The 12,598-nt window shown below is 43.4% G+C and overlaps 1 protein-coding gene across 2 annotated transcripts; it reads right to left on the bottom strand.

The window, feature by feature from the left end:
- Nucleotides 1-1,446: 1,446 nt before the first annotated feature.
- LOC118210209 (protein MB21D2) lies at nt 1,447-10,512 on the bottom strand. 2 transcript variants are annotated; one of them, XM_035386209.1, is made up of 2 exons: nt 9,772-10,512; nt 1,447-4,492 (listed from the first exon to the last, which is right to left on the bottom strand). In XM_035386209.1, the coding sequence occupies exons 1-2, from the start codon at nt 10,025-10,027 to the stop codon at nt 3,231-3,233; spliced, it is 1,518 nt and encodes a 505-aa protein (XP_035242100.1). In that variant the 5' UTR covers nt 10,028-10,512; the 3' UTR covers nt 1,447-3,230. The 2 variants fall into 2 exon arrangements, with proteins under 2 accessions (XP_035242100.1, XP_035242101.1); XM_035386210.1 differs by having other exon boundaries at nt 9,758-9,887.
- Between the last annotated feature and the right edge of the window lie 2,086 nt (nt 10,513-12,598).

Raw genomic sequence — 12,598 nt, 5'->3', positions numbered from 1 at the left:
ACAGGACCAAATCTCAAGGGGACACATCGTGCCAAATTACTTGAACTCTAAATTAATTATACCGTGTCAGAACAGAGAACTGACGAGTTTCACTTCTGACCTGTAGATCAGAAGGAAAGCAGATGAAGAAAAAGAAAGAGAATAGCAAGAGAGATAGGGGGAGGAGGTGGGCACAATGATGTAATGATGTAAGCACCAACATATTTAGGAAGAGGTGAGGCTATTTGAAGATTAGATGTTTACATGTCTCCAGTCATATGCATCTGGAAGGGGAACCCACAGCTTTTTGGACTGTTTGGGCCATTTCCTGAATAAAGGAAAAATGTGCTTTTGTACAGTACAGCATAACTGCAGTACAGTATATTTCCTGCAAAAACTCCATAACTACATGTTGCAGAGATGATGATAGAAGCACAAGGACATTGATTATTTCTGCATTTGTATATGTTCTTAATTTAGTGTTACTATACTAAGGAACCATATAAAAAAGCTTCTTCTTAAAGCATATGGGGAATTTAAATCTGAAGTCATAGGACAGCAGGAAGGATAAATTCAAAGCACATCCACTGTTGAAAGATACATGAGCCACACCGTTTATACAACCTAACCTGAGTCCAAAAGAATGCCGAAATATGAGCAGGATGACAGAGAGGACAGACGGGAAAGACGTCACAAGTCAGACCGCACTGCATCAGAGCCGATGATGCAATGATCAGCAGGACTATCTGTCCTTGTTCTGTTCGGACCTTTGAGGTCAGAGCGGACCGGCCCGGTTGCTGTGGGCAAGTGTACTTCAGTGCGCTTAGTCTTGCGTGAGTGGGTTGAGTGTCAGTGTCTGTACCAGTGTGGTATGGGTCAGTGAGGCAACATTGTGGTCAGTACCGATAATGTAGCTTAGCACAGGTCAGTACGGGTCAATGGAAACTACATGGGCAGATTGCGACAGGGAGCGGTCAATATGAACTGTGGACAGTTAATGTAGAAAGCTGCATTACTGTGGACAGTATTGAGTCACTCATGTAGAGTGGATTAATAGATATAATGTGCATTCCTATGTTTACTGTGGATAGAAGAGAGTAGCGTGCATTAATCTAGGCCTCGGAAATAAGCATGGTTCCCTTTCTGACCGTGGGTAGGAGGGACTGTATTCAAGGCAGTACTGCAGGTGTGCTGACAGGTGCTGAGAATGCAGGAAACTAAAATAACCAGCCCAGGATAGGGACAAACTGGACAGCACTGTATGAATTTCATAAAATTATTTTAAGACCACAGCAATTCTGAATTCATATATAACGTCAAAGGACACATTCTACCTTCCGTGGCAAAAATAAGCCCAACGTGTTGGGTTATCTGTATTCATTCAAACTGCGCACCCAAGTAATGCAGCCAAGTGATTGCACTCACTACCCCATGCAGAGTGGCACTGGAGAGCATTCACATTGCAGCCACCGTACCAAGTCCCACAGGACACTTTTAATTTGCACATGAGATCTAGAACACATTTCACTCACAGCAGTTATGGGATACAGAATTATTTTACACAAGAGCAAATATAAGCTTAGAAACTCAGTCAGCAGAGGACAATCCTGAACAACCATATACATACTAGTTGTCACCCATACATACTTATATGAATCACAGCACTGAATTGGCCAAAGAATGTTCTTGAAGATTCCACTTCTTCTTGGAATTTACTTGGGTTTATAGCTGCATTTAACATTTCCACCTTTCAGGCGTGATCAATCACAGTCCATTTAAGTCTGCATCAAATGTAGTCCCTTAATCACATAATTGGATTTAGTTGTCTACCTTCCATTGTAATTGTTAGTTAAATCTCAAGTGTAGCTTAAATAGTCAATATAAAGTTCTCTCTAAAAGTGGGTCATGCTCAGCTCATATCACAAATTCCCAGCAGTGTTCCCTCGGGGGCTCCGCAGTACCTGGTACAGGTCACTTCAGGTGAGCAGAGACGTTTCTCAGCCGGGAGAACTACATCCCCCATGATATGCCAACACTTCACTGGTCAGCGTCAAAGACGTGGTGCAGGATTGGTCGGTGAGGCCAGAGAGGCAGTAGGATTAGCCAATGGTGAAGGCAAGACGTGAGGCAATTGGTTTGTGTTTCAGGTGAAGCTGCTGGATTGGTCCACGAGCGTGACGAGGTTGGTCAGTCTGGTCCCCGCTGACAGCGATGGTGTGCAGTTTGTCAGAGGTGAGGCTGTGGGATTGGTCCATTCCCGAAGGCGAGCTGTGAGGCTAATCCATGATAACAGTAAAGATGTACAATAGATTCATGTCAACAGAGAGAGGATCCTCTGTCTAAGAGTTATACAGCAGTCAAGCACGTGTACATGTCATGGCATGTCTTCTCATCTTCAATTGAATTTGCATAATCAAAAAACATCAGTGTACTTTAATAAATAAAAGTAAATTACAGTTAATGTTTGGATAAAGTACTGAGTTCTGCATAAAAGACAAAGTCCTGGAAGTCTAGAAATGGCTAACAATATGCAAATGTTACATTCTGTGAAATATTCCCATGAAACTACTATGCAGTAAACATTACTGTTAGACTGGTTGTGTGTGTGTACTCGACTAATTGCACTTGAGGATGGAGCTCATTCTCCATCAACCATAATCCTGCAGCTTTTGGCATATTCTACATTTCTCAAAAGACAATTTTCTGTATATTTTGCAATGATTGAAAAAAGACAGGTTATTATATGTAGTTATAAAGTAGCCAGCTATAATTAATTCAACCTATCACAGTGGAGAAGTAAAAATCTATACACAGGAATGGTCAAAGATGACTTTCGGAAATGTAATTTGGCCTCCTGGCACAGAGCCAGGTGTAATTTAAAGTACTAAAGCTTGTCCCTCGTGTACACCTCATAAACAATTTCCACTTTCACGTTCAGCTGTGGCATGAGCCACCCTTACAGTCCTCTGTGTGGAGAACGAACTACACTCAGCACTCCGAGCCTTCAGTTCTCCAGCCCCTCCCAGGCCTGTTCAGTGGAGTTCTACAGACCACTGTCACCATGGTAACAGAGACAACCACCGTGTCTTCCTGTGTTTGGGGGGGGGGGGGGAGGGGGGAGGAAAACACAGGAAAATATAAATCACAACGCTCTAACAGAAAACATCACCAGGGGAAAAACAGCAATGGTTCCAGACAGGAAAGGAGGGGGGGTACGTGGGGCGGGGAGGGGGGGGGGGGAGGGGCGCTGCTCAGAAGAACTTGTCGTCGATGCGGAAATGCGGGCGCGTGACGTCGTCGGGGTTGATGAAGACGGAGATGGACTTCCCCGGGTTCTCCGTGACCAGCTGCTGCAGCTTCTTGGCGAGGCGGTCGTCGGGCTGCTGGTCCCCCGGGTCCGACTGCGGCGAGGGCAGGCTGGCCACGCTGCCGCGCCTCTGCAGGTCCAGGGTCAATCGGTTGGCGGCCTTGGCGTGCTCGATGGCGGTGCGCAGGTGCTCGGCCGGGTCTGAGCGCACCGAGGATAGCCTGCGGGCGTGCAGCATGGCTGTCTCGTCCGACAGGTGCTCCAGCATGTTGCACTGCGGGATGAAGTAGTTGGGGCACATCTTGTTGACCAGGCAGTGCTGCAGGTCGTCGATAAGGCCGAGCAGGAAGTGAGCGGAGAAGTCGTCCTGGGACAGGTAATTGGCTGGAAGTCGGTCACATGACCAGAGCATCAGGCTGCGCAGGTGGTAGGGGCTGATGGCCTTGGGCCGGGACAGCAGTTTGATGATGAGGGCCTTGCACGCCTGGTAGGCCTGCATCAGGCTGCTGGAGATGCACTTCTTCAGCTGCACCTCGCTGCGGGCGAACGAGAGCCGCCACTCGTTCTCCTTGCGGCCGCTGCAGGAGCAGGCGGGGAGCAGGTAGAAGCCGCTGATCACCTCCTCCTCCGTGATCTTCCCGTCCCAGAAGTGGTTCTCCATCAGCCAGCTCTGGGCCACGGCCGGCCAGCCCTTGAAGGACACCACGGGCACGATGTCGTACAGCATGCGGCTGCTGCCCACCGCCAGGATGACGGAGATGACGGTGCCGTTCTTCTCCACCTTCTCCACCTTGGGCATCCCCCGCTGCGGCTTCTTCTGCACCTCCAGCAGCACCACGCTGATGGACTCGTAGAACCAGTCGGCCACCAGCGTGGGCGAGAAGAAGTAGTTGGTAGCGCCGTTGAGGTGGTCCACGACGGTGCAGCAGTCCTTCCACTTGTTGATGGTGCCCTCGTCGAAGAGCCGCAGGCTCAGCCAGGAGTGGCAGAGCGCGGAGTGCCGCATGTCCAGCGTCACCGGCTGGTTGCGGTCGTGCAATTTGAGCGCGGGCACCAGCAGGGTGAAGTCAAGGTCAAAGTCTGTTCCCCGGGCGTAGACGTTGAGCTCGTCCAGGTCCATGTCCACTACGCCTTCCCTCACGCCGCCCGATAAGAGAAGGTACTCGTTCGCCACCGGCAGCTTCTGGTCCAGTTTCTGCACCATGCCTGTGAGCCGGAGAGGGCAGGGAAAGGTTATTCAGGAATGGGTTTGCTTTCACTCCGACTGAGAAAGGAGGAGAGGTCAGAGGAGAAGAATGGTTCTGGACCACGGGAGGTTGATCTGCGAGGATGCATTGTCCTCTGTGCATTACTCTATACTGCTCTGAGTCTCTTATTGATCTACTGCCAGTCTCCCTACAAGCCCACCCCTCCCCCCCCCTCCCCCCCCCCCCCCAGGTACAGTGGCCCCAGACAGTCTCGCTAGTCCATCACATGACCTGCACCACACAGCAGAGTCCTTGACCCTGGCATCGCAATTACCTGACTGCATGTCTGTTTCTAGTGTCTATATCATCAATGAAAGACAGAGAAAGGAAAGGCAGTCCAAAGGACTTATAAAATTGAGTAATTATGGGACTTATTACAACATGATTTATGGGCCCCAGTACAGTTACAATGGGCAAGTGCTCCATCTCACAGAAAACCATAAACTCATGAGTCTCATAAGAACCCGTGGCAGCAGTAAAGGGTCATCCTAATATACATCTGGATCAGGATTAGGTGAAGCATCAGAGACTATCCACAAATCACACAAGTCCTACGTATTTGCTTCCGTTAACAGAGTAGTATGGCATTTCTCAAGCTGGTTAACAGATCATAGGAATTACAATAGTAAATCCAAGTTTATAGTCCCAGAAAACATGAAAGCAGGTTCAATAGTTATTTGAACAAACTTTGAGGTCAAATACCCTTTATTTCAATGCTCAAACATTTTTCCAAGCCAGTTATTCGGTTTTGGAACAAAACTGACCTAAATATTGACCTTTTAGCAGGAACACTGAAAGACAAGACTAAAGAAATTATACATGCACCAGTGTAGCTGAGCTCAGAGACGTCAGCTAGCAGGTGAGCGTCCACTGCAGACTGTGATGTCACTTCTGGAGAAGCAATAGGAGCATGACTATTAAGTAAGTAGAGGCCAAGACTCTAGTTTGAAACCTATGGCTTACCTGGTCCCATTACACTAGTTCTAAAAAAATTACTATTAAATACAGCTTATTTTTTTGCTCCCATACTTAATGTATTGTGGCCTTAAAAAGGGGAGATTTTCTTTAAATAGCTAACATAGAAGAGTTTTCAGTTCAGTTCAGCTCATAGCTCATTTAATTTAGGGACTTGGAAACTGGGGAATTGGCATATTGATTACCTTTTCCATTTTAATTTCAAGTGTCTTCTTGATGCCATGCCCTCTTATGCCACTGCCAGCTTCCAGATTAACTTATCTTGAGCACTGGATCCATTTTGTACTGGATCCACACTTTTTTGCATTTACTCATATAAAACTGCATTTATTGCCTTGCATCCCACGTCCCATTTCAGAAGTTGTTGAAAATGTATATACTGAGCAAAATTTTCTTGCCCCCCTCCCCCCTTTTTTGTTTACAAAAGTTTAACCAATTTTTGATCAGCAAAAAAAAATGAAAATGGTAAACCCCAGCAGAGCCCCATATCAGTACTGAAGACATCTTATGAGGCAGCAGGAAGGGGAGGGATTGTGGGTAATATAGCATCAGCTAGTTGAACGTGTCACCCACAGTAAAACACGGGTGACTCACGGGGCACTGCAGGCAAACTGCACCACCTTTAGCTCAGTTTACAGCCTGTCCTCACAGTGCTGATAAGATAAATAAACAGGAGTGTTCATTAGGGCGGAGCCTGGGGGCATCCATTTTATACAGCGCCTTTTAAGCTTTTAAGGATCTCAAAGCACTTTGCAGAAAAGGGGGTTACTATCCTCAACAATTAGTAACATAAAACTGAGAAGTTCAATAGCCATTCTTCACTCATTTCAGCTGGAGGACCAATGATGTTTTCAGCCAAATAAAAGAGACCATGGTAAGACCGTCAGATGGGAATTATTACATCCCTACCCAAGGTAATAAGTGCCACAATCACATTAAGTCAGGAGCTCAGAATAATGTTTCAAGACAAAGTAAAAACAGAAAGGTAAAAAAATGGGTCCCTTAAATATCAGCATTTATGCCAAACTTTTTAGCCAAGAAACAGATGAAGACTGACCCCCGCACACCTTCCTTCTGTGCTGCACATCATGTCACATAAAGATTCATCTTAAGAATTCAATGAAGAAAAATACTTGATCACTTTTTTAGGAGTCCTCATTATGTAATAATTACATAGCCTAATGATTAAAAAATTAAGTCTCTGACAATACCTACAGCATAAGCAACAGCTCAGATTGACTATATGCCCACTTTTACAAATCCTGAACATCCCCCCAAATGAAAAGTGAAAATTTTAAACTGAAATCGTTCATCTCTGGAACATGAGCAACATTACTTCAGGCTGTGCATACCATAAATGTTCACAATAGCTAACAAAGTGACTTGACGGCTGTGGTTCGGTATTTGACATTTAAAGTCTAAGTGTCTACACAGCCTTACAAAGCTTACAATTCATGGATTCCCACTGCACAGCTGGATATTTACTGAAGCAATTATGGTTTCAGTACCCGAGGGCACGGCAGCCCACCCAGGAACTGTTTAATTGCAAAAGATGCACTTAAGTTCCTCAATACTCAGCTCCAAGCTAATCCCACTGCACTGTAAGCCTTGCTTTCAACACCAGATCTACAGATAAACTATTTTGTGAGAACCATATGGTACAGTAGGCCTATTACATGGTAGATCACTGTGACCATCACCCTTCTGACAGAAAAGTGCACAATTTCCAATGTAATGAAACCATCTGAGGTGGAACCCAAGTTGGTTGACAGCATCTTAAAAGTGAAGCCTCCCTCGGGTAACTGTATGAAGCTGGAATAAATACTGCCACATAACAGACATTAGGCAAAATGTGGGGCTCCATTCAGTTTTATATGGAAAATACTGGTCATTATGAGAGAAGAAGTGCTGCACATAAAACTTTGTTCCAGAACTCTTACAGTTTTACAGTTTAGCCTTGCGATATTTTCACCCCTGCCATCAGGAGTCTGCTGGTGATGTCATGACCATTGTTTTATTGTTTTTCTTCACAGGTCTTAGGATTTGCCTGTCTTCCACTTCAGAAGCCATCCTTGGCCGACGTGTGCGATGTTTAGTCCACCAGTGGCTTCATTGATTTCAAGACTTTCTAAACTGTTGTACTTGATATACCCAATGTATGTGCAATCCTTCTTAATGAATTCTGTTTCTCAGCTTACAGATGAGTTCTTTTTCAGCCATAGTTACTTCACTGGTCTTCATAATGGTGTGAAAACAAAGGCTAAAACCAACAGACACTCGCTGCTCTTTTATGTGCAAAAAAACCCATGCAAAAGGAAACACTGAAGCAACAGTTGACATCTCTGTTAACTGTTAAATTAACTTTGCACATCTGAAAATGAGCAGACTGATCACAAAAGTAGCAGTGTCTGTAAAATGGTAAAACATTCATGCATGTAGGCCTAAATAACATGAAACTGATAGTCTGTACTAATGTCTCATTCATCTTTTGACATACTTTGATAGCCAGTACTTTTGTCTCATATTAATCTTTTCATATTCATCATATTCACCTTTTCTTAAATCCAAATACCATAAATACATACCAAGAAATAACAAGTATCACTCTACAGTTACCTTACTTTTGAAGGTCACTGTACACGCTATTTAGAAATGAACCCCCAAGCATATTTGTTTGTTAGTAATGGCACATACACAGGGAGAAAACCTTAAACATACCCATGCAACATTTCTAACATCTTCCATAAATACTCTATATTAATAATGCATCACTGCTTCAACCTACCCTTCAAGAATTTTTAATTGCTTGCTCGCAATTAAGAAATGAATGCCTGTAATCAGCACATACTATACTTCAGCTACAATAACTGCAATAATATTGTAATTGTTCGTAAAAACCAAATATACACAGGTAAGGATCGAACCTCGATTTTCATTACAGAAATCTTCCATAGGCTGCTTAACTTTATTGGTTTATGAAGAACTACACAAACGCCAAATGCAGGCCAGGGTCTACACTACTACAGTCTCAAACACAGCAGACTGAGGTAAGCATACGCAGATGTGGACAGTCAGGACATTCAGACATTCTGCTTTTCATTAATTAATCGGTGTAGACAGCACCTCTCAGCAGAGTTTTCTTTCCCACTTTAATGCATCCAGGATCCTACGCCTTCTGTACTCCAGTCTAATAGTGAGAAAGACTGTGGTGCACCTTCAATCATGCTAGTGTGCGTTGAGGTGGCGTTATCATAAGCCAATGTGACTATAGGAAAGGTAACAGTGGGGATACGATTCCAATTAAAAGGCCCCGTCATATTTAACTTAGAAAACAGGACCAATCGTGCAATATGTGGTTAAAAATTAGCGATACTGGCATGTTGTACCTGTACAACAGCGAATCAGAAATATAGTTTGGAACGTCATTTATTCACAGGTTATGCCTCAATCCACTTTGGTAGGTTTTAGGCAGAACGCAGGGTAGCAACCCTTCACAAATGTAACTACGTCATCGCTTTCAGTAATTTAAACCATTTATATTAATGAATTCTGAACCTAATGTCTTCACTGATGTAAGACAGGTCGGCTAGCCTTGCTTGTTCGCATGGTTTGACGGGTGTGCAATTACTGGGCCTTGCCTTGCTAACAAAAAAAACAAAAAAAACCCCAAATGAAAAAATATGTTGTTAATGAAAACAACCAGCTAGCATGTTTCAGTCCGACTAACATAATAGGCTACTTTTTCTTTTTTGGGGAGTGAACAGGATATGTGGTTTGTTTGGTTGAGTTCACACGATGCAGCCGGTCGATTCATTATGAGCACTAATTTTAAAATAAAAACACTCTGCAATTATAGAAACTGACACCTGCTCATCGGTGGGCTTTGACCACACACCTGCGAGTAAGTGACCTGACGTAAATACGTTATATGCTCACTCTGCTTGGGGCAATACGGAAATAACAGGTAATATTATAATCATCTATCGATATAGCTAGCTAGCAAAAACTTAATTGTATTCAATGCTAATGAAAAGTGCATTCAGAAATGCCTTTCACTGAGCTGAAAATGAGCAAATGAACTCGATGAACTATATCCTAGCTTACGCGAAAAATACTGCACAAGGTAGATTCCTGCAGCTATAACCAATCAATGAATGCAGTGAGGTTTTCTGAAAATTTATATCGATTTCGAGAAAAGTTAGCTAACCTAATTAGAGCTTGCAACAGGATAAGGCGTTAACAAACTTGCCCAATTTTCTTTACCAAGCATAGAAAAGATGAAGTCCTTCGCGGTGTGAATTTCCAAGGCTCTCTGGTCGTCATATTCGCGTTGATCGTGTTTGCTGAATTCCTGGATGAGCTTGTTCAATTCCTCAATCCTTGCACCGGACCTAAAATCGAGTTCGGGGTAACTGGGAATTATTTTGTTATTATTATTTGGGTTGTTGGGTGTTGCAGTGGGGCTGTTCCCGACGCTGTTGACGGATCCAGCCCGGCTGGCTACAACAGGAGCCGCCATCTTCACAAGGATAAATAGCGTTGTGAACAAGCGTCCCACGTACCCTGTAACTCAGGGATATTCACACGGCGCTAGGCGGAAGCGATTCGTTCTCCTTTCTGAAATCTGATAGCGGGTCCCTAGTCGAACTGATGCGTGATTTTGTCCGGTTAACTAATACCTAATATGTAGCGTGATCACAAATCTAGGAATAATTGATACGATCGGTTGAAAAGTTTAAGTCCCCCACAATTTGAGGTGTATAAATTCCGCTGGCTCGTCATCCGAAAGCACCTGCACCTCTTCCACACCGGAGTAGGCTACGCTGCATCTTTCCGCCTTCCCACGAACGGGTCGTGAATGAGCCATACTCGTAAAAATTGTAGTTTGTAGCAATGAGTAGCCTACAAGCTGAACTTTTTAACGTATCCTTTTTTGTGTCTTTGTAAATAGGGTTGGAAATTGAAGTCAAAAGTGCACATTCGATGACTGGGACGCTTGTGAATTGGGATATGTAATAAAAAAACAGAAGAGCAACTCTTCCTCAGGTGACTGAGATGTCAATGCAGGACATGGTCAGACTTTCAGCAAGAACAGTCTGTCAATAACTACATAGAGAGGGATTATTATAGTAGGGTTTCAGCGCATTAACCCCTCGTTACGAAGAAATATGCACATTAGGGAGTTCAGTGGTGCAAAAACCATAAGCACTGGTCTACAGAGATGTGGTGCAAAAACCACAAGCACTGGTCTACAGAGATGTGGAAACAAGTGATATGGTCAGATGAGTCATCCTTCACAATATTCTCAACAAGTGGGCGAGTGCATGTATGGCGTACACCAAGAGAACAATACAGGCCTGAATGTTTGACCCCTACAGCGAGGGCGTCCGGTGGCTCTGTAATGCTGTGGGCGGCATTTTCCTGGCATGTCTAGGGTCCACTTGTTCTCTTAGAGTGAAGGGTCACTGCAAATCAATACAAGTAATCACCTTTATCCTATCCTATCCAGGCCAGTATTGTAAATGAGAATTTGTTCTCAATCACTTTTACCTGGTTAAATAAAGGTTAAATTAATTTTTATCCTGATGGAAGTGGTCTTTTCCAGGATGACAATGCCCCCATCCACAGGGCACACGAGGTCACTGAATGGTTTGATGAGTATTAAAATGATGTGAATCATATGCTATGGCCTTCGCAGTCACCAGATCTCAACCCAGTTGAACACCTACAGTATGGGATATTTAGGACCAACGTGCTAGACGGCGCTCTCCACCACCATCATCAAAACCCTAAATGAGGGAATATGTTTTGGAAAAATTGTGTTACATGCCTCCAGTAGAGTTCCACAGACTTGTAGAATCTATGCCAAGGTGCACTGAAGCTGTTCATTATTCATTATTGGACACTATCCACATCACTGCTATCTACCACTGTCTAAAGTTATTCCAATAATCCTAAATGAATTACCTTTCCAATATAAAGTCTTGAAGGTGCTAGACTCAATTTAGTAACATTTTGTATTCATGCAACATGTCAAAGTAGGAGTCCTGATCAAGGATCAGTGTAGAATTTTACCTCATAATGAATGAGATTAGGATATTGACAGGGGTTGCCTGATCCAAGATTCATACTCTGCCCTTTTCTGGGTATGGGCCCAGCTTATATTTATAGACATTCAATTTCTCTTGTACCTTTCAAAATACTGCAACCCCCATCTACTAACCAACTGTCCAGTATGTGGCCCTACAGGTACTCCCTCTTCAAAAAATAAAAATAAATAAAATATAACTCAAAAGACCAATGCTGAGATTCAATCAGAATTTGTCCTTAACTTCAACTAACTATTAAAGGCAAGAATTTATTTTCTCAATGCAGTTTGGTTAGTTGAGAAAATTGCGATTGTGAAGAAGTTCATTAAGGTGTTCATTAACCCTTCAAGTAAATGTGAATAAAATGTTCTTAACTGAACATTCCAATGCTGATGTAACCATAGACATATATACATAGACGTTGACGTACGATCCAAAGGCCAATGTGGCGTCTATGTATATATGTCTATGGATGTAACAGTCACAACTGGTAACTGAAAGCAACGGAGTCCTAGAACACTGACTTCGAATGTTGCGAAAACATTCCAAAAAAACCTACTCTTCGAAGGAATCACATTTAAATTAAAAGTAATAATCTCAAAGATTTTCATTAAAATGTCTGTTAAGTCACTATCTATCGCCGAATTAGGTAACACAATGGCGATTGAGCCTATTATTATATTAATTTATATTATTACTATAATTTATGATTAAAGAACTGGGTGTCTGTGTCGACATTCCCGGGAACAAATCAGAAGCGGCATAGTTAGTGACGCGTTTTCCATCACCCATCAGTGGTTGGTCCGCCAGAGAGGATAGGCGGAGCTAACGCAACAGGCTCGATGTCTGCTAGCGTTACAATAACAGAGAAGGCGGGGAGGGTTACGGAACCCTAAAATTTTTGTGTAACCCGAGAGGTCATATTTGTCGATGTAGAGTTCGTATTACATTTGATTACAATGTAACGTTACTAAATTACATAGCTACTTGCACAGTTATCG

The sequence above is a fragment of the Anguilla anguilla genome, chromosome 12 (genome assembly GCF_013347855.1).
Source record: "Anguilla anguilla isolate fAngAng1 chromosome 12, fAngAng1.pri, whole genome shotgun sequence".
Taxonomy (NCBI): domain Eukaryota; kingdom Metazoa; phylum Chordata; class Actinopteri; order Anguilliformes; family Anguillidae; genus Anguilla; species Anguilla anguilla.
Note: the sequence above shows the minus strand (reverse complement) of the source record. Positions and strands in the feature narration are given on the sequence as shown.

What these genes read in the sequence shown, in the direction of transcription:
- LOC118210209 (XM_035386209.1), bottom strand. Translation starts at nt 10,027, where the DNA reads ATGGCGGCTCCTGTTGTAGCCAGCCGGGCTGGATCCGTCAACAGCGTC. An exon ending in CTTCATCTTTTCTATGCTTG is followed by an intron (nt 4,493 to 9,771) that starts GTAAAGAAAATT and finishes TCCGGCTCACAG; the next exon opens with GCATGGTGCAGAAACTGGAC.